Below are 23,054 nucleotides of genomic sequence, written 5' to 3'. Positions count from 1 at the left end.
CACAGTCCTGCTGGATCCCATCTCATATTGCCATGGATTTACTCCTGTACAAGATGCAGACTGCCTGCCCTGCAGCCATCCTGCCCAGCTGACAGGCTGCTCCTCTGCCATCCCCACCAGCTACCAGGTGAGACTGTGGACCTTCAGGCAGGGAAACAAGATCATCTCCGCTCCATTCACAGCAAGCAGCCAGGTTTGCCAAGCAGACCTGGCTCACATGGCCCCCATTGCTCCCTAGTTTGCAGGATGCTTTATGTCCATTCCAGTCCACAGATGTTAACAAACAGTGACAGGGCTGAGCAATGAGCACCGTGCTCAGGCTCCCTTCTGAATCAGCAGGAGTCAAGGAGATCCTGGAGACCCTGACACCCGAGCTGAACCTCTGCTGTGCTCTGGAGCCTCCAGGATAAAACAACACTAGCTGAATAAATGCACGTTGGTGCAATTAGGATGGAAAGTATTGGTTCATTCACAAGGATACAAACAACTTTCACTTTGACAAGGACTATTTGCCAGAACAAACTCCCAAGTTTTGGGGTCAGGTCACAGCTATTACTGTGATGCCAATGGTATCCATGACACCAAAATCAGCGTTTCTATCCTTCTCTCTGACTGAATTCCCATTGGCATCTGACAGACCTGAGGGAATTTGTCCGAGCCTGTGGTACTTGGCTCTGCCAGCAGGCAGCAACCCCTGCCTCCTGTACACTCAGGCAGCCTCCTCTTCAAGAGATTGATTCTTATTTACACAGCACTCTGATAATATTAAGTCTCACTTTTTTTTTTTTTTTTGGTCTCTGTTAATGGAGACCTCAATGAAAAGATAGGGTGGTAAAACCAGTCAGCCGCAGAAAGTTTGACATTCAATGAATTTGCAAAAGAAGCAGCAGTTAAGTATTGGATGGGCAACACCTGCCCCAGGCAACAATGCTGGTGTTTGAGCCATGTGAAGGGAAGGTGAGTCTAGTCACACAAGCCTGAGCTTGTAATAAAGCACTACAGAATAGAGCAGTGCATTCACTAGAGAAATTCTGGGGCTTTTTTGTACCTTCCTGGAGGTGTGTTTGTATCATCACACTGTCTTCTATTCTTGGAAAAAAGGGGACACCACAGAGCATTAATTGTTCTCTGAAGTTCTAGCTGTCAGCACTGAATGACAGAACTTCAAGCACATCACATCCTCGCATGCAATTTCACCTCAGGATTTGTTCTGTGACCTCAGGAGAAGCACTCAACTCACATGAACTGAGATGTGAACATTACAATTCACTAGCTGCAGATCATGAGTCCTGGTTGTTAGTGCTTATGGTATTGTTCTAAACACAAATCCTGTATGTCAACTGTACTCTCATGATGTCTGAGTGAAATACACCCTCACACACAAACAAAGAAAAAGAAAAAAACAAGGAGTATTTCGCAGATGTTTTGCTCTAAGCATCTTGTTTTCTTCTACTGAAAAGTCTAACTTATTTTTAAACTGAAGTGTCTTGATAAGCAGATAATCAAAGAAATCTGCCACTAATATTAAACAACTGCAGCAAATACACAACAGTGTGGACTCCATTATTCTGCACTGAAAGTATCTACCCTCAAAATAACTTTTTGCACTCAAGAAGGAGTCACACTAAAGGAAGCACAGAATTCTTTTAAAAAATTATATATATATATATATATATATATTAACATACTGCTAGAGGATATTTCAAACATGCACATCCTTCCAGAATATAAGGACCTAACCCTGAAAGAGTCACTATCCTATCAGCCCTCTGCATGTCATGGAGCCCCTCTGCAAACCTGATCTCATAAGAAGGAGCTGAACCTGCACAAATTCAAACAAAAAACACAGGATTCAAGTCTTTACCTACAAATGGTACTCCAGTTTTAACAACTTGTCTCTGTCTCTGATGCACTCTCTTACAAGAAACCTTTTAAATCAAGATTGGAAACCTCTCTAAAAGATACAGTCTAGATCAGGAACAAGCTATGACCTACACTGAGAAGGAAATTAATGTCTGCCATGATCCTCTGAAAGCAAAGAAAAAAATCCCAGACACCACACAAAAGTGATGTGAGGGATCTCTGGACAGTCAGAAATGGGCTTCAGGTAAAAGTAGCAAGCCACCTTACCTTGTTTACATCCATATACTCTAACTTTGGCACTTCTGCTGTTTCTTGTTCCTCACTACTTCCTTCATCAATGTCACTGTCTTCATCCTGCGTGGAGTCCCTCTTTTGCTCTGCAGAGGAAGATTTGCTGCCCTTCTTGTCAGGTTCCATCTCCCCCAGATTTCCAGACACACTGGGCTTCTTCTGTTCCGCACCTTCTTCGCTGGGGAAAGTTTCCCCTGCCACGCTACAAGAAGGGCTGTCAATGCCACTGTCTCTGTTGGGAATTTTACCATTACCGTTCAGTTCTGCAGTTGAGTCTTTATTGCCAAGCTCTCTAGAGGGTTCTTTGCTCACATTCACAGCAGTACAGTCTTCATGGCTTTTGTTATCACCTATGCTTAGCTCTTTAATTTTCATTATGTCTGTGTTAGATAGATCCGCACTGCACAGTACGTCTGGCTCATTTTCATCTGGTTCACTTTTTTCATTTGTTGAAGAGCTGCTGGAAGCTGCCATGTCACAGTCACATGAGCTCGACTGTTTGGATGAGTCCAGGCCTGGTTCCATCTTAAGAGCTAAATTTAGCTGGTTCCTTTGAAGAATATGTACAGGTTGCCTGTGGGTGAAGAGAAGGCACCCCAGTCATTGACCTTAACAATGAGAGGTTTCAAAAGTGCCTCAAAAGAGACTGGGATTGAATATCATTTGTTTCAAGCTGTATTTCTTACAGCCCCCCTGACAATAGCAGGAGGCGTGTGTACAGACAGCACTGTAACAATATTCACCCAAAATTCAGGTAAAAATCACCACTCCTAACCGTAAGTTTAACTGAAAAGGTGACAGTAAAATCCCAAAGCTTTAAGACTCCCCACGTTGTCCTGAAGAACAGTTTGGTTTAAACATTTGGGGCATCAGGCAGGAATCATCTTTTAAAAGAAGCATTCGTTTATGGGTTTGTTTAAACAGGAACTCGCTTTCTTCAACAGAACAAAGCTTCGGGACAAGTTATTTTCTGCCAGAGAGGGGACATTTTTGAAGCACAAGAGTGCATTACTTCTTCCTATCTGAAAGAGACCTTACTAGATCTACCTGGGTGGTAACACACTAAAAGGCACAGTACCTCTGTCTCCATCCCCTCTTTATGAAACCAGTCATTTAAGTCTATCAGCCCAGTTTGGTCTCTGAAGATGATTTTTATGTGTTTATGAAGTGAACTGTTTTTTTATACATCAGCTCCGACCCCATTTAATGTTTCACACATAATGTTTCAAAGGAAACTTCTACATTACAGCATTTCAAAATACACTGACACTGAACTACCCCTGCCTCCAAGAAGTGATGCAACAATAAGTCTGACACTGGTTGAGTCTTAGGCAGAGAATTCAACTATTTTGTATTACAAAAATCCGTGTCCTATAATGCAAAAACAGTCCTGATATCAAGGCAACTCACTTAAAAGCAGACTCACTTGGAAGAACACTTAAATTCAGCAGGCCTTAAACTCCAAGTTACAAACTAACACTTGCTGAAATACATGGTTTCAAAGGTACAAAGACATATTTACCGAATACTTTCAAATTTCTCAATGAGTGTGTTGACTCCTGCTGATATTGGTATTTCGTCCTCTCCAGGTGCTAAGCTCCTTGATGACTTGGGATCAGCTGGTAAAGGCCGAGAAGGTGCAGGAGGAATTCTTTCCTGCCCAGGTTTGAGGTGGACAGGCTTAGGAGGTACTAATAAAGCAGAAGGAAAAAACAGGAGGATAAATCTTCATCTTCTTTATCTTAAACTGGAAAAAAAAAAAAAAAAACAAAACGCAGACACGCAATGCAGAACGAGGAATATCCATTCCTTCAACCCTTTGTGCAGTCCCAAACTACTCCTTATACAAAAGCAAACTGTTGTACACTGAAGAAAAACGTTGGTCCTCTATTTTGCATCTCTCCTGTTGTATAAAACGTGTTAACGAACAGTGCAGCTCGCTGAAATTTACTGCTTCCTTGTTACCAAACAGGATGCACAGCTCGCATTTCGTTTTTGCAAACAGGCTCACCAACTCAACCACGCTACTGAGTTTCCCCTCCCATGACTTTTCAAGACTGTAGCACTCCGTTGAATCTCTTACTTGAAAAAAAAAAAAAAGAAAAGAAAAAAGGCTGAACCAAAACAAACCACCACAGAAACAATCCCACCATGGATTTCAGCACCTTGTATTTGCTTGGCCAAAAAACCCACAAGCAGAACATAATAGCTTTTCTTCCTTTCATTCTCCCTCCCCCATGTCTTCCGTGGTGTAGTCTTCATAAATTTCCTTCCTCTTTTGGTTCTACACTGAGTTTTATACTATATAAATAAAACACATTGTGAGAACTTACACACTCTGCTTAAGAATTCATTAGGAGGCAAAGGTGCACAGTTAAATACGGTATTTAAAAAAAACAGTAATTTAAAGAAATATATATTCAGACCTTACATTGTTTGCAGAGTAAAGGGTTTTGGAAATACGTAAGCAGTAACCCATGGCAACAGGTTCACGTGCTGCTACAGTTTCAGACAGAGAAAGCAGCCTCATAGTAGCAGACTTTACAGTAGAAGGTAGGAAAACTGGCACTGTGACTACTCCCAAATGTGCAGTACTTGGAGCAGCGCTGCCAAACGTTCCCTCCGATCTAAGCTGTTCAAGGAGTTAACACACAAATGAGGAAACTACATATGTGTTTTCTTAAACAATGTTTTCAAGAACAGTGTTATTTCAAGCATTTCCAATGTTTAAATAGTCTGCATGGCACATCAGTATTATGAGGTTAACACTGTAATGAAGCTTTAATTAGCAACTGTTCTGAGTGTAATTTCATGGCTACTTTCTTTAGGAGGCTATAGCTGAGACATATGCTCCCAAGAAGTCAATCCCTGCTGTCCCTGCCCTGTAGAAGGCTGACTGACTGCTTTAGGCTCCAGGTCAGCCTGCTGGTCCTCCCTCTCCTGGCTATGGACAGTCACTGCCTGAGGTCAGTGATAAAGAATGGCTGGAGCCTTTGAGCTCTGCCTACAGTCAACACTAAAACTAAGTTACTGAGGTCATTTCAGCACCAAAGAATAAGATCAAACCTAAGGATCTGAGCTCTAATAGGGCACTTCTTATACGATTGACTGGCCCAGTTTCCAAACATATCTTACACAAAAATAACCATCAAACAGGAAAAAGAAAATAATTTATGCATTATATAGGTGCATCATGCAGAGCAGACAGCTACACAATAACCTACTTTACATTCCCTGTTAGGTTCTTATGAATTTAAAACTGGTTTACAGAACTCAGAAGGTGAACTTCACTGCATCTGTCAAAATATTTACACTAACAATAACACATGTCATTTCTATCTATGTAAACATTTTAAACCTTTCTTTCAAACCTTTCCTATTAACGGACTCCACCTGCACTGTCTGAGACAACACACTGTACACTAAGTTATAAGGTGTAATAAAAGCAAGGAAAATAAGTAGTAGTCTCTTTTGTTAGTTCTGAATTCTGGTATTTACTGAGGTAATTTGGAAGAAAAGATGGATCACCACAGAGGCAAAGTCACTGCCTTTCTTAAACACCTATGTGTTTAAGAGCACACTTGCTTACAAAGCAAAGCTACAGAAGATGCCTACTGAAAAGCTGACACGATGCACCACAAATGTGCAGAATTGTGAGGAAATAGCTTTTCCTGTCACAATATAAGCCAGGCAGTCCCACCTCTCCTCTCAACATGGAGGTATCTAGTTGTAACTCAACAGAGAAGACAAAATAGGCTTTTCAAAATCCACAGATCTGCAAAAAGTGTTCAAACCATCTTGCCAATTTCCACTCTCAAACCCATTAAATGACATAGCAAACATTTGTTACCACTCACCTATTTTACACACATTTAAACTCAAAATCATTTTGAACTCCTACAACAGCAGTGACCAATGGATCCACATACTAAAAAAAAAATAACACCAGATGAGCTCATCTGTACCTGCACTATCCTTGTAAGTACTAAATGAACAGACAATCCTATAAAAACCCAAAGCTGGTGCTTTCAGGTGTGGGTGCAGGACCTGCAGCCACAACCACCATCACTCACCCAGCCCAGCCCAGCCCAGCCCATGGGCAGTGCTGCCATTTGTCTCTCCACACTGATCTCCCCATCTGCCTCGCACCCTCGTGCCACAGACCCATCCGCAGAGCACAGACCTTGGATAAAGCTCCCAGTACCCTCCCTGTGCACAGATAGGTAAGATGCTGGAGAAAAGGAAGAAAGGCAGTTGCAGAGAAGAAAGTTAGTGTCACGGGACACGTTTCAGGTGGTGGCTGAGAGCTGAAGCCATGTGCTGGAATGGCACTTCCCCAGTCTTCCTCCTGTTATGTAGCAACCCAGTGCTGCGTGGAAGAGGCAGCAACCAAGCATGACACAGTCTCTGTTGCAGAAGAAACAAGTGAAGTAACAAGAAGCAGCAAGACAGAAATAGAAAAAGGGAAGAGAAGCTTAATTATCTGGGAGAAGTTACAGACCAGGGTTGGCCCTGGACCTGTAAGAGCAAGGAGTACGGACCCCTCCCTCACCTCACAGCAGGGAGTAAGGACCCCTCCTTTTTGCATGACTAGAGCATCTCAGCCACTGTGTTACTTCAGGCCTCCCAGCCCACAAGCTGTCCATCTCACGAGTACCTCCTCTACAATAATGCCAAGGGTCAGTACACACTTGGTAGGTGACCTGATGAAGGCATTCCTATCAAATCATCCCAGCAATGGTGGACCTGCCAGGGCTTGTAAGGACTTAATCTGCAGTGCTGTGATTTGTACTCCCAGGGTTAACTATCTCTGTTAAGGTCCCTTGACAGAAAGAGATAGAAATACATATCTAGATGATACATACGTACATCTAAATACAGACACTTAAATTTATATAAGTTCCATAACTTGAAATACGCGTGTATATAAATAAATAAAATTATAAATGCAGTTTATGTATCTGTATATGATAAATCAGACTATGAAGAGTTATTCCCTGAGAAGCAAATACAGGCAAAGAAAGAAAAAAGAAAACATGACCTAACAGCACGCAGCCTCAGGTGGGGTTAAAGCAGAGCTGTTTCTAGAGTCTCTGGTAGTGATGCCAGTACGTTCCACTCAAACTAACAAGAAAGAGCCTTGATGAGGAATCCATGTAGCTGCAGGATAAAAGCTTTAGGAAGAAAAGTTCTTGCCTAAAAATACCATCAAAAACTGGAGGAAAGATTTATGTATTTTACAAGGGAATGCATCACACTGTCACAATTACTGTTTTGGACGTGACCACCAAGAGTAAGCAAGGATAGTTTACAAGAGAAATGTCAACCTAAACACAGACAATTTAATAAAAATAATACACTGACAGCAGTTTGTGGAACCGTTTCTGTCCCATGAATAATTTTTTATTTATTATTTTGATTATTTCGCTTTCAGACAGGCAAAAAGTATTCTCCTATCTTTACTTGGTACATAGACTATAGAGGTAAGTTACCAATGAACTATTACCAGGGATAGAAGCTATTTCAAATTTACAAAATCTATGAAAGTGAAGAAAAAAACCTTAACCATCTCCCAACCTTGCAAAGGATCTTACATATGGTTCTCTACTGTTATGTGTAAGTTAACTGTGCAGATACTGTTTAAAGGTGTTTTATTATTAAGATGATAAGTGAAATAATAATACCATTGGAATTTTACGATGAAAAAGTGTCTTTCAGGAAGATGAACTGCACATCTACAATCAAGTCTTGTAACAACACTTAGTAGTTTTGCTAACTTGGCTCACCCTGAGCCATTAGGTCTGATTTTCAAATATTGGGTACTGTGCAACAGATTCCCATGGGAACTCTGACTGGGACTTGTTTCATGTTGGGTTACTTCTACAGTGGCATAAAGAAGCCCAGTTAGCTGGGTTCTGTCAAAAAGAAGAATAGCAAATTAGCTATTCAAGAAAGCATTTTACCTTTGGGTCATCTACTTCACTGAGTCTGGCAGGACTGTGGAATTACCACAGTCCACATACTATTCCTTGAAAGTGACAAGCTTAACTTTTTTTCATTTCTAAAATACATTAATTCTATCTTGGCATTTCACGTTGCTACATATACTTCTTACAATGAATGGAAAAAAAATCCAGGTTTAAATAATAAGCTGTTATAAATGCGTTAAAAAAGCTAATGCTAAAGAATGAAAACAATATTGCTAAATTGAATTTAGATTTCACAGCTATATGAGGTATAATAACAGTAAAGGGAATGTAAATCACTAAGTAAAGCAACCAGTTACTCTTGAATCAACTTCTTCTTGAAGGCTTCCCTAAGATCTCTCTAAAATTGGAAAACTGAAGATAATAAAACCCACCTACTTGTATCCGAACCTTAGAACACAGAATAACTATTTTGCTTTGACTTAAAATTTACAGAAAGTAATTAAAAAATATCATGCATGATAGAAGCTTGCAGAATTGGTAGGAGGTCAAAGCCACTTGCCTTGGGGCTTCTGCAGAGGATGCATTTTGGCCAGTGGAGTTTTGGTTTTGGGCTTCCTTCCAGTTTGATGGATACATTGCGCCGGGCTGATATGCTGCAGTTCCCCACATGCTTCCAACGCTGGATTTGAGTCAATGTGACATTTGATTTGAAAAGGAGAACAAGGGCAACCTAGAAGAAAAAGAAAAAAGGCTGTATTTATTTTCTCCTATTATTCCTGGAGAAAATGTGTGCTACTTCTAGAAGCACATCATTCTCACCATATCCTGAGGAACGGGGGTAGAAAAAGAGCAAGCCATTCACTCACAAGTTATTACAGCCAATCTATCTGGTTTCAATAATCATATCAAAGTATCTGTCTAGTTCTATAGTCACCAGGAATTTCAGTAAAGGTGTATGAAATTAATTTACTTATTTCTTTACTACAAACACTCAAAATAAAAGAGTAAATATAAAAGATAAAGGCAATTTCCAAAAGATTCCTCCAGTCAGAAATACAGGTGCCTCAGCATATAACATCATGCTATCTAGTAAAACAAACTAAAAGCAAGTTATGGTGAATGAGTCCCATGTTCATGGGACTGGTGCAAGCTCTGTTCTTTCAGAGATGTAATCATTCAAGCTGTATTTTATTGCTATTTATTATTCCTCCTTACACAAAATATTAATATTCTCCCAAAAGGCCCCAGACTAAAAGATCCCATTAAGATATGATCCAGTGGGAAAACAGAGAAAGGCATGATGAGTGTTTGCTTGCCTTTTAATTTCACATTCTCAATTCATTTTTGTGGGTACTGTGAAAAACCAATATGTATATTTCCATATGGCAGATACTACTTTTTTTTTTTTTTAAGGGTTTTTGGTCTACAGGAACATCAAATCTTCAAACTACCTTTGATAGTGTATCATATGAGAAGATATAAAAATGGTTTAAAACTGCTTTGGTTTAAAATTGCTCCATATGAACACACAAACATATATGATTTTGGCAGAATGAAGGAGTGGAAAACCTATCAGATCTAGAAATGTGAATACTAATTCATAAATCAATAGCAAAGGAAACATGACAAACATCCCTGTTTTGAAGTGGACTAGTTGAAATGCCCGGCACCTTTCAGGAGACGGAGCTGACCCGCCCCACATCGAAAGGATTCATCTGAAGGGGAAAATCGATCTTAGCCTTCCTGTGATGTGCTCAGAAACACAGCATTAGCCTCACAAATGCAACCTACTCTTGGCTAGATTTATTGTAAGATCAAAAAACTGGAATGACAAACACCTCCATCCGCATCAACCAAACGATCCTGGGTTTACACTAATGGTATTAAATCAGGATGTGATCTTTTGGATAATGACTTTGAAACCTGAGCAGCACAGACCGCTCGGGAAGATTAGCTGATGCTGAAACTTTTGCAGCAGTACAGATTTAAAAAAAAAAAAAAAAAAAGGCATAAAATATTAATGCTGCTGACAAAAATAGATACAGATGACACAAATATATTTACCCATCTCTGCCACCCAAATATACAACCCTGAATTCCTCGGTACAGCTGCCAGTTGTTGGTGCTAAAGCTTCATTAGCATTTCCACTACAGAATCTGCTTTTCAGCAGACTTAAGATCAACTATTAAAACATGCTTCTATTCGAAACCAGACATTTATAAGCACTAGGTTTTATTCAAATATGATTTCACATATCAGGAAAGTGCAGTGAAAGCAGAGTAGACTGTTAGAGCATATTAACAGATTATTTCAAACAAATTATCACAGAAGGAGCTTATGGGGCTGCCCCAGCTCGGCGTACCAAGAGCTGTCCGTGACAACAGCCTTGCTGTGATGTGGCAGCTTTTAGGGAAAGGACAAGTTCCTTCCCTATTCTCAGTAGCTCAGCACTGCAAGAAAGTAACATCACACACAAGAGAAAAACTGTAACTCAAGAAAATAAAAATGGCAGCATGCAGAAGAATGACCGGAGCGTTTCAGCATGGAGTTCATTGCTGATGGTGATTGGGGGTCAATCCAGCAGCTCTGTATTTTCGGCACATGCATTTTGTTTCTAAGAATGACTTGAAAGACACAACTCTCAGTGGATGTTCATACCTACAGTAGCTCTCTCCTACAGCAGAATCCATGCAAAAAATCGTGGCACAAAATCCCCACCAGCAGTAACTCAGCACAGTGGCAAATGCCTTCATTCTGCTTGAAGCAAGGACTGAGCTTGGCTCCAGTCGCTCCAGGACTTGTGTTCAGAGGCATTTCCAAAGCAAATACTTTGCAAAGCTTTACTACTTCTCATTAAAAAAAAAAAAAAAAAGTCAACACATTATCTTCCAAAAATACAATATTTTTGTACCATCTTGTACGTTGCTTATATATGTAACTGCTGAAAATAACACTGCTGTTCACCTACTGTCCGCACTTAACCTATGCACATATTGATGACACATCCAAAGAGCAAGTGGGAGCAAAGCACAAAATAAAACTGATAAGGACTCAAAAAGAAAACTTGGAAAGCCACAAGTTCCTAAAACACGAAATGCAGTGCTGGCCATAAATCAAGAAAAATATGCATGGCTGAAACCACAAAAGTGGCTTTCATTCTTTTTTATTTAATCCAAGCCAAGATGGTTCCCTCTTTTCATCTCTGATGTGGCCCCTAAGGGCTGATTTTTGCACACAAGACAAAAATCCACTTTCTTTACATATTTTTTCAAGTTCTATAAAATGATCTGTGAAAACAAGATTTACTGGATTATTTCCCATGGAATTCTCCGAAAGTACAACCCACATCTGGAGGAGTGTGCCAGGGTGCTCCTGGGAAGGGACACGGAGTGAGAAGATGCATCTCTACCAGAGACCCTGCAGGACGTGGCTGCTCAGAGGCCTCACCCACAGGAAGACCTGGGCAGTGCCCAGTGGGACACAGGAGCACCTCGTGTCAGCACACCTCCTGCTCTCCCTGGAAAATGCTGAATGACCAAGAATTAGAAGGGCTCTACAGACTTGACACACTAGAAAGACAATGATAAACAACACCTACTTTAAAAGTTCACTTTTTATGAGAATTAATATCATCAGGGGATTTTTCCAGACATCTAGAAAGATGAATCTGACTTTATTTCATTGTGTGACATTGCATTTTTTTTATGTATTGATTTTTCTCCCCTTCTTGTGGCAGCTGTAGCAATGCTGAATATATAGTACATACTATGAGCCCCACACCTCCATGGATAGGTTTCACCCCATGTGCTCTGGACACTGGCATGATCTGCTGGGTGGGCTATTTTAGTTTGGCCAAACAGAACAGGCTGCCCAGGGAGGTGGTGGAGTTGCCATCCCTGCAGGTTTTCAAGAACTATGTAGATGTCACACTTGATGACATGATTTACAGGGCATGGTGGTGATGGGTTGATGGTAGGACCAGATGACCTTCATGGTCTTTTCCAACCTTAATTACTCTACGGTTCTAACTAAAGTCCTCCAGCCCCCTGCCATGCCCAAACCACATCAGCCCAGGGACACAGAGGGAACATCAGCTCCATCATGCTGCATGAGGCTGCTTTTGCTCCTCAGGCTCCTTCCTGGACAACAAGAGGTCCCAGCAGCCAGGGTGAGGCCCTTCCCAGCAGCAGCTGACAGCGCTTCCACCGCTGTCGCCCACAAGCTCCTCAGGCTCCCACAGCCTCCAGTTTCCTAATATTTTGCTGAATCAGGCTGACATTGAAGTCAACAGCTCCAAAAGGCAACTCAGTGTAATGTGATCTACCAGGTCCAACTCTAAGAGCACAGGAAGATATTATAATTCTCCACTCTTTTTCAAGCATATAAAAGGGAAACTATTCCAGAGGGAAAAGAGCTGTTATAGCACAGATGCATCTAGTGGTGACTCCACTCCTGACACTGTTTCGCAAAAAGCACATCAAGTGGGTGAGCAGCCAGCAACAGTCTGACCAAAAACTGCCTGTGGGAAAAAAGCTCAAAGACAAACCAACCAAAATACAGGTAATGGCACAAGATGCTTCTGCAGCTAACCGCTCTGTGCCCAGAACTGAGCAGACTTAACAACTCTCCAATATTAACAACTGGAGTTATTCTGACTAGATATTGCAGCTCTTCCCACCTTCTGGCTACAAAGGGAGCATACACAATGACCCCTAGCCTCCCCTAACAGGTTTTCATTATTCCAAGTTCAAACATCTCCGTTTACAACTGAAACAGCCACTCAGGCATTCCCTGACGCTGTTTCTGATAGTGAAGTTCTCTCTTTGTTCCCTCCTTCTTAGCAAAAGCCTTTCAAGGAGGAGAAGCTCACGTTGTCCTTTAAGGCAGAAACCTACTGCTAAAAAGCAAAGGGCTGCAAGGGCAGAGCTAATGTACGCTGTGAATGAGAAAACTGTGCTAAGAGGAGCTCTGTCACAAATTAGAAGGTGCTGATTATGTCTTCCTTGTGTCAGCAGGAATCTGTTGAGTGGTATAATCCTTTGCCCTTCACACTCAGGCAGTGTTACAGACACAGCTGTTTAAGGACGCTCTCAGAGAAACTAAAGCATTCACCACGCTGGACGCAAACAGTTTTGTGAGCCTTCGGTGCAATGAGCTGCAATGAAATTTGTCTTGCAAAGCAAAATAAAGGCATCACCTCTAGCAATGGCATGACATTACCCTGCGTGTTGCAGCTAGTTACCCTCAGATGCTTTGGAGCCCTGCATCCTGCAGCATCCCCTCACTCTCCAATTTCACACTGCCCTGCCTCAGACTTGCTCCTGACCCCCCTGCTGAGCTGGGGGCAGCAATGACCTGTCCCCACACTGCCATCTGGCATATACTTCTTTCTCCTTTCACACTGCTTAATTAACTCCAGGCCCTTCCCTCAAATCCACTAAAAACTCACCTCTTCCTCCTGCCCAGGACCCAGATGAAGCACTGGCAGAGCCTCACGCAGACTCCCCAGGTCTGCCTGCACTGCCTCCTGTCCCCACAGAGCTGCAGGTACTGCCAGCACCACTCACAGCTACACCATGTAGAGCTGCAGGAAAGGCAGCATGCAATGGGGCTGCACTCTTCTATTGAGCTCAATGACATTAACAATGGTTATTGCACATGACATCTTCCTCTGGCATTCCAAAAAGTCAGCCTCAGTAAGAAGAGTGACAGCAAAGCTATCACCATAAGCTTACAAAAACAGAGACAATAAAGAAAACATTATGTTCGAAAGCAAGTGATTTTATATTAATAGAGATATATATCACTTACTTGTATTCAAGCAGAGACGCACGCATTTTTCTTCTTTGCTCAGACTATAAGACAGCCAAAAGAAGGCAGAGTGGTTCCTGCTGCAGCTCTTGTTTCATGGTTTAAAATGCCATGCTCACAGGAACTGGCCTCCCCCATCCCACTTCCTATGATCAGTGTGGTTAGGTGACTCAAAGAATACAAACGTGGCAAGCATGAGCTGAGGCACTTCACTAAGCAGAAGTTAAAGGAGACTGCTGCAATCTGCAGAAATAGGCACTTAGCTTTATGTTTCTGAAACACAACACGCAGGATGCAGATGATTTAGAATCCTGAATCTTTCTAAAGTAGAAAAGAAGACAAAGCCACATGTTTTTAAAAGCTTTCTGTTTATGTGCAGTTCGATATTAAAGTGAGAATGGCAGCAGCATGTCACGGAAACAAAAAACCCCACTGCTCTGCTCTGAATCTCTAAAACTGCTTTTCCAGGAGATGTGTGGCACAGGGCCACTGCTCCAAATGCAGTCACACATAACCTTCCCAAAGGGCTGGCTCAGGGTGTCTGAGGAGCCCTCTGAATGTTACAGCATTAAAGTTTGCTGTGAAACAACCCACAGAAATGACAATCAGTGTAACTCAGCAGGGACAGAGCCGGCTGAAACATTTCTCATTCAGCCCTCCTTCTCTCCCTTTCTGGTTACAGCTCTCGCGACAGAACGCTCTCCTGGGAAATAATGGTCTGTATCCTTATGAGAAAAAAAGCAAAGTTTGTAAACCACTGAAAACTACTGAGTGTCTGAAGAGGGCTATGTGAAATTGCGTAGATGGAGTTTAACTTACAACCACATAAAAACACATCCAGAAGAGAGATTTTCTTCCAGAAAAACAGCTAAACCAAACAGATTTGTGCCTATAAAGCACAGGAAGGCCCAACAAGCCCCTGACCTGAACCGCTGGCATTCTGCTCTCAGGTTCATCATACTTTACCCTCTTCTGACTTCTTTTAAATGCCTTAGGTGAGGAAGTTTCCTTTAGCAGTACCTCAATAACATCCTGAGGGTTACCACTGAACATCACTGTCACAGTATTTTACATAAATTTGCATGATCTCCCACCTTTAGCATCATCAACTTGTTTTCAAAGAGAATCATCGCATGCTAACCCAAATAACTCAGAGCTATGCTTCACTGGCAGCAGTACACACTTTATGCCCCTTGCCTTTCATCATTCGAATCAAAACAGACATGTTATTGAGAAATCAGCTTTTAGCTCTGAGTTCTTCCCTAAAACGCTTTCAAAAGCCGACTGCTGCAGGAGTACAGGTCCTAAAAATTAACTCACTAGGCAGAGCTGCAACATGCGCTAGCCCTGAAGACCCGCAGTCAGAGGTAGGTGCACTGCTTTCACTGCAATTCACAATACTTGTCTGACCACTGAATAGTTCATCATTGTCTGTAGAAGGGGATGAGATTTCACTGTTGATTTATAACCCTTTCCAGTGCTTCTCAATTCTTACAAGTGCTGTTCGGTTAAGAACCCAGCAGCCTGACCTCCCATGAGCCTCGGATGGCATCCTGCTCGTGTGGTGAGGTCACCCAGGCCTGCGGCTGTGGGACGAGCAGCACTGGTGTCCCTGGGGGTCCTGGCCTCACCAGCAGCTCTCACACAGAGCTGACAAACCCCTTAGGTATCAACCATAAATCCCTAAGATTCCTGAGATAAATGCTTGCCCTACATTTATGTGTATATTTTATAAATTATACATGTGCATAAGTCAAGATAAAATCTCCAAGTGACGGAAATGAGGAGTTTCACATGTAATTCTCTCCTACAGCACTACTCCAAATAGGGATCTAAAATACACTGCTACTGAGACCTTCACACTCCTTATGCGACAAAGCAAAGGCAGAAGCACGAGCACACCTCAGAAATCCAGTTGCCAGAACACCACTGCACGCAGCCCCGTGCTGGGGAACATGAGAGGACAGCTCACCAAACAGAAGAGGCACTCAGCTGCAGTTGCAGGCTTTTTGCTCTGGACTCAAGCAGCCATCATCCCATCCCAGCCAGCTCAAAGTAGTAACTTCTAAAAGATTGCTTGGATGTTGCACATTCACACCACAGCAGATCAACAAGATCTGCTGGGTGTAGTTCAGCTTCAAATCAGCTTGCAGCAGACAGAGAAACTTTTAATTTTTCTAGGACAAGTACACTGAACATGTGTTAGCTGTGTGGAAGGCGATTTTTCCCTAGCAAAAAAGAAAACAAGCAGGGGAAAGGCAGCAAGGCTTGGCTCCTGACACTGCTGAGTTAAAGAGGAATGGAAGTGGTGACCAGAAAAGCAATACCGAGAACAGCCTGAAAGAAAATAAAATTGGGCTCTTGTTAAAGGAAAGTAAGAAATGAAACCGAAGCAAAGCACTGCAGAATACCTCCCCCTGTCAGAACTAACAATAGGCACATTAAGCCCAAACACAAAAATATTTTAATTTCCTGTACGAAACAGGATGTGGTGCTGCAGCCAGCGCTCGCTTACCTGGGCTGTCTGAGGTTAGCAGTGGCACAAGCAGCAGTCCTCTGTCCAGCCAGGCTCACACCAGCAGGCAGAGGGGGAGCCAGCAGCCAGGTCATCAGGTGCTGGCCACCCTGCTCCAACATTGGCAAAATAATTCTGAGTCTTAAAATCCTTCACGGGATACAGGAAAGAGCTTTTCAACTTAAAAACACATTTAATTCAAGTGTTGGTGATTACCCAGAGATCAGTCAATTCTTCAGTCTGGCCACAGTTTTGCAAAATTTATACTCAACTTGCTTTTCATACAGGCATACAGAAAGTAGTGCTGCAGGATACTGAACCTACATCTCCATGGCTGGAAGGCAGTGCTAGGAACTTTTGCAATTAATCAAAGTAAAAAGGACAGGCTAACAGAAACTCATTCTTCTGAAGAAAGCATTTGCCTGGCTTTTCCCCCTGGATGGCATAATTGAATTATTCTAGGCTAAAATAATAGGCACAGTAACTTTCTGTGACACCAGGGCCAAAGGTAGAAGAAAAAAAAAACTTAAAAAGATGGATTATTCTATCTAGTAAAGAAAGCAGGTTAACTGACTTTGAGATTGCAGCATAAAGAGTGACAAAGTAAAGGGGTAGCAGCCTGGGGCAGATGTCAGCTGGAGTGACACTAAAAGGGACAAAAGCCCCACGAGCAGCAGCACGTGTCAGGACGTCAGTCACCTTACAGCAAAGGCAAGCTACATCCTCTACAGCAAAGTGGCAGGCAGGGAGAGAGGGGCAGCCAAGCTCATCTCTTCAGTGCACGCCAGCCTTACTTTATTTTTGCCTCCTGAAGCTCAGAGCAACTCATCTGGCTTCAGAACCAGGCTTCAGACTTAATTCCAGCAGCAGGCAAGGTCCAGGTGTCACAAGTTCTGCTTAAGTCACTGCAGGTGTCCACATGGGCTAGGGATAACCAGATTTATGTTCATATATTTCATTACAAGTATAATGAAACCCAGAATTTGTTAATCCATAAAACCTAATTTTGCTTCTCTTTTGCAAGAAGATGGAATATAATGCTTCTCTCTTCCTAATTTATTCCTGACCTACCACTTCCTTCACGCCACGCAGCAGAGCAGCAGCATTTCAGCTTAGCCTCCCCTGCCTGAAGTCTCAAACAGGCTTTCTCATTCCCCTTTTCTGGTTATGAGCTCAGTTCAGCACTGGTCCCCACATGCAGCCTGGCTGCTCCATACACATCACTGGGAGCTATTCCTTAGCCAACTCAGATTCCCCACTCCACTCAGTGCCACCTGATTTCTGCATGCAGTGCCCACAGCCAACACCTCAAAGGTCCCCAGGGGCCCAGCATAGGATGCAGCTGCAACTGCAAACTCATTTTCACCACAGATTTCCCAAATTAATGCTGCCACTGCACTATCCCTAAGCCCTCCCTGACCCCAGAGACCAAACTAAGCCCGCAATGGAGGAAAGCTGGAAGAACAGTTACACGGAGCAACTCTGACTTTCTTCTTTTTGTTTTTCTCTCCCTTGACAGGTAACAGGTTTTTCATTATGTTAAAAGACTCCTGATTTACAAGTACACTGATTATGCAAATCAAAGAGTATATTTCAAGTTAATAACACTCCCGGGAGTTCACATCTGTACTGCTTTAACACAGGAAACACAGCACCAGAGCAATCTATTACTGTAAAAATCCAAAGAGATTTTACACAGGTTAGACACAAACAAATTACCCCAGCCAAAGCCACTCCAATTTGTTCCTCTCAGATTACCTGCATCTGAGTGATTTACTGTCTTGGGGATTCTTTTCCTAGAGCAAAGAGAAAGATGGCAGATCTGCCTTTCAGAGTTATTTATATGGTGGGAAAGAGAAATAGAAGGAAAAGAATTACAGTGCCCACCCTCCAGTGACTTCAGGGCTAACACAAAGAACACAGCCAGGTGCTAAGCACTAATACTGAGACCCCAGCCCTCTTTTAAATCTGTGTCATAGAAAAAAAAAAGAAAAAAATCATCTGTTTTCTCTTCTCCTAGAAGCTTCTTACATTTTTTTGCTAATGACAATAGCAACATGCAAGACTCTTTCACACTGCTCCACTGGAGTGCTTGTGAATCTTCTTAATGGCACACATTACAGTGGATAGATTCTCATTTAGCCAATAAGGAGAGATCATCCTTCACTTAAGATTTAATGACAATATAATGCATCTCCAACAGTGTCCCAATTAACTGCCTTTTTTTTTTTAATCCTGAAATATTTTATTGGTTTTAGTAAACTAATAATTATCATTTAAAAGGCCACTTAGGTCCTACATAAAACCAGGTAAAAAAAAAAGGTGGGGTTTTTTTCGCTAAGGAACTGAGCTTCTCTGGGAGAGGCTAACTTCTCTCCATTACCATAAGGTGCTGTCACTTCATTCTGTGGCATTGAAGCAAAATCAACTTCATTACTGAAAGCTATAGTGAGTATTTTAAAACTGATATGTGATTTTGGTAGCAGAGCTGCTCATTGCAAAACATCTGCAGTAATGCACTTCCAGTAGCTCTTGACAATCATTAATGAAGAGCATATTCCAGCTCTTACTGCCACTTGGCAATGCCCTACTGGAAGTGTACTGCCTCCTCAGAGAACAGCAGGGTCGTGAGTCTTGAGATAGCTCAAACAAAGCAGTCGGCCACCAGAAATCTGAATGCTTAGGTTATCTCCCCCACTTTGAGATTCAACAACAATTCTCATCTCATAACAGGCCTCAAGAGAGGTCTGGCTGTGAAGCTCTGGATGCCATCTCCCAGGGTCTGTGGGCAGCTCACATCTCCTGGGCCTCTGGTCATGGCTATGCAGGATCTCAGCTGACTGGATCAGCAAACCTCAAACGTCTACACTTGCTGCAACTCCCCCCTTTGTTTTCCAGAGGATAACACTTGCATAGAAGAGTCTGATGGTTCCCAATTCCTACCCAATGATACACGAAGTAAGATAAAAAGCTCTGGACATAAATATTGCAACCAGGTATGACAAAAAAACCAACCCTTCAACGTACACACTGGAAGCAAAGTGGCTGAGATAAGGTACCACTTCCAATGCTAACTCACCAAACTGAAGCAGCACTGGGCACACCTAATGTCAAATTTGTCATTGCTTCCATCTCCAAGAGAATATTCTGTATTTTCCAGATGGAAGAACTGAGAGTCAAATGTTATTTTGCTTGCATTAACAGCTTCTTGGCCTAGGTAAGTGCTTTTATAGACTGTGATCTGCAGTCTCTAAGCAAGAGCAGAAAAAAGAACCCAGAAAGGTTAAAGATCCTCCACAGAAACAATACAGGGATAAGTAAACTGGATGAGACTAAAAACCACTGAACCGATTCCAGTATTTTGGATCCCAGAGCAGACAGGACAGTATAAAGCTTCCTTTATATTTACTTCACCCTGGCAAGCACCAAAGAAAGTAGCACCAACTCAAAGTCCTGTAACAAGGACCATGAAAAAAAAGCTACAGTAAAAAAGATCCATTGTTGGTTTTCCCAACAAAACTCTGGCTAATTTACTGTATCTGTACTAACCATTTCTTTTCTCCTGTTATTTATAGTCACATTTTCATCAAATCAGTAGCTACTGACAGGCTGTAAGAACATTCTGTAAGTACCTTGGTGATTATCTGGGACAACAGCTGTAAATCACAAACAATAAAATCCTTGTGACTTACTGCTAAGTCTTTGTCTTCAAGAGAAGAACATACCATACATGATCTCAAAATTGGATTACAACTCCAACACTTTAAAGAAATCTAGGGGGGAAAAAAAATGAAACTCAAGATGAACATTATATATATTACACATTACAATTTCAGAATCAGATCGTTAGCACAAGCTGTTATTCAAATTAATGCCATGGAAACAGTTTACATTCTCTCTTGCTCAGTGATAATCATCAATCCTGAAATAAACTAAGAAAGAGTCCGGTCCATCATTACATGAAATGCAAATGGTATTTTCAAAGGGAAGTATGTGGATGATAAGGATAAATATAAACCATGTTATTTGCTCAGGATACAGCTAAATAATTGTGCTTAAATTTTTATTTAATAAAATAGCATTTACTGTATGGGAGTAATTGATTCAATAATTAGTGGTTTTCAGGTAATTTCTACCTGTCCTTTTATTTATGGAGAATACTGAATGCGTGCAATGTATGCTTGCTGGCAAAGTGAGCCACAAGGGGAGAGGCCAACTGGAAATAACAGAGAGATATAAGAATAAGGGCAATCATCGAAACTTAGAAGCCATGAAGAAATGCACAAAGAAATCTAATAGTAGAAGAAAAAAAAAAAAAGATTATTCAAAGATTATTTCAGATACTGAATGACTCGTAATGAATTTATAATTCTGATCTCTTACTTTACTTGACGTTATGGATAAAAGTGTTTTGTTCTTCCTGTCATTGTTCTCCAGATATATTATTATCTATTGGCATCATCTAGCACAAACTGCTGCAAGTATCACAGCACAAAGAAAAACACCTTTGAATGAGTCACCTTTTGGAACAATAACTTTATACCCAAAGCAATCAACTGAGCTAGCATCAAGCAACAAACAGTGACATATACACCTTTAAATCACCAGTACACTTTGTGCTTCCTTAGCAGCAAACCTGAGACTTCAGAAGCTCTTCAAAAAACACTGACAATTAGAAGAGGTGCAAGAAAGCACACACACAGATGAATTGCAATGAAGCCTGATTAAGCCTTCATGTTTGCTCCAGCCCCCTGGCTGCTCAGCACCCCACAAGTGGCTGACACTGACTGGCAGCACGGTCACTCACTCACCACTGACCTGTGGCAGCAGAAGATGTTTTTGCATCCTAAAACACATTGTGATTGTCACCAAAGTTAGCGCTCAGAAAATGCTTTCAGCTATTATCATTCTGCTTATCATTTCATTGGGGCTGATTAGGAGAAGCTCAGAGCTTAGGCTTCATCCTCCTTAAATCCAAATCTGGCATTCATAAATATATGCAAAGTGTGTATTATCTTCTACCTCCCATGGTAGAGAGTGACTGCTCTCTTTCAAGAAACCCAAAAGGAAGATGACAGCCACAGGCTCCAAGCCCAGGTTCTTGTTCCCCTCTGGGCAGGCACCAAGGTGTGCTCTAACCCCATGGCATTAGCTCAGCAGGAATTGCACCTGCACACCCAACACAAGAGCCGAATCTGAGGAGTCCACAGTGCTTTCCACCTTCCTGAGCACTTGCTGCTCTGTGATCACCACCTAATGTGGGCTTCATCCATCATGGTTTTAACCTTCAGGTCAAAACTCTCCATGACACTGCATATATCCCAGGATGATTTAATCTTTGGAGTTTTGTACATCTTAGTTTCCAGGTATAAAATGGGAAAAATGATACTGTGTTACTGGAGCGTTATGAAAATAAACACACCAGGTTAACGCACAGAGCACAAGATATACCAGAAGAGAACTACTAAATTCTACTATTTCCTTAAGGAAGGAGATGGATTTGATTAAAGAGAAGTATGGCTGGCTGAGATTCCAATATATATATTTTTTGTAATCTTAGAATTCTTTAAATGTCATCTAAAAACATTAATAATACTTAAACTCAATATTGGAAATACATGTAAGGGCATAAAATTCCAATTTATTCAGTGATCTGTTGAAAACACAAATTATAATGTTAAATTAAAATTCCTTAGTTTTGTCATTTGAAAATGATACCATTTAAAAAAATTAAAATAAAAAAAAAATCTACCTGAGAGGCAGACTGCTAGATTCCTAACATCTGAATATGAAGTAACATGGCTACAAATTGAGTGGCTGTGGTGTTCAAAGAGGATGCAAACAAGTCCATTAAGGCATCACCATCTGGACATGGGGGACTGAGAAGCCTCTGTCCTCCCCCCAGGGAGACGCACTGCCTTGTGAGACAATCATTACCTTCATTATTTACATCTCAGCACTGACATTTTACAGACAGATAAAAGACCAGAAGCCCTACCCTTGGGAACAGGAACCTATGAGGACAGAGCAAAGCTGTACGACCAGCACCGGCTCCTGTGCCTCATTTCTCCCCTTGTTTTGGGGAAGGAAAGAGACTGCAAACCTGGGAGCTCTCTCTGGAGTAAGCAGTGATGCGTTGGGAACACCCAGACACTGCAGTGACAGCCACAATGGGAAGCTGTAGTACCTGAAAGTGATTACAGGTATCAGACAGAGAGGACTGCAAAGGAGAGTCAGCCTGTGACTTAGCAGAGTGGAACAAGTAGGCAAAAACCAGCAACAGCATGAAATACCCTGCTCTTACTTAACCTTTACTGGTGACTTTTACTTTCCTTTGCATGATGGCTGTAGAGATGAACATTTTAACTTGCTCATGGGTGGCTCTTTGCACCATTTCAGAGAGATGCACACTGTCAGCTCAATGTGGAACCATCTATTGAGCAAATAATTTTTTCATTCCATTTTCATTAGGTCCAAACCCATATTCCATCTGAGTTGGCATCATAAGATGGATACCAGCAATAAGAGCCCCAGAAAGAAGCAAGCAATGGAAAAAAAAACACAGGCAAACATTTACCATGAAGAAAAAGCACTGGCTTCCTTCCCCTCTGATGCTACAGGTAGGCCAGAGCACCAGAATTTG

At 41.8% G+C, this 23,054-nt stretch overlaps 1 protein-coding gene across 3 annotated transcripts in view; it reads right to left on the bottom strand.

The window, feature by feature from the left end:
- Nucleotides 1-23,054, bottom strand: part of FGD3 (FYVE, RhoGEF and PH domain containing 3) — a 98,275-nt gene that overhangs the window by 39,045 nt on the left and 36,176 nt on the right. For all 3 annotated transcript variants that reach the window (XR_010622999.1, XM_065749770.1, XM_065749771.1), the window contains exons 2-4: nt 8,644-8,814; nt 3,677-3,845; nt 2,131-2,728 (exon numbers count right to left, since the gene is read on the bottom strand). Coding sequence is in view for 2 of the 3 variants with exons in the window: in XM_065749770.1 (XP_065605842.1) it covers nt 2,131-2,728; nt 3,677-3,845; nt 8,644-8,814 (938 nt within the window). In the remaining variant the exon portion in view is untranslated. The remainder of the gene's footprint in view (nt 1-2,130; nt 2,729-3,676; nt 3,846-8,643; nt 8,815-23,054) is intronic.

This window comes from Cyrtonyx montezumae, unplaced genomic scaffold (assembly GCF_038088225.1).
Source record: "Cyrtonyx montezumae isolate F1298 unplaced genomic scaffold, pur_monq_1.0 scaffold_6, whole genome shotgun sequence".
NCBI lineage: Eukaryota > Metazoa > Chordata > Aves > Galliformes > Odontophoridae > Cyrtonyx > Cyrtonyx montezumae.
This window is presented reverse-complemented; position numbering and strand designations above follow the sequence as displayed.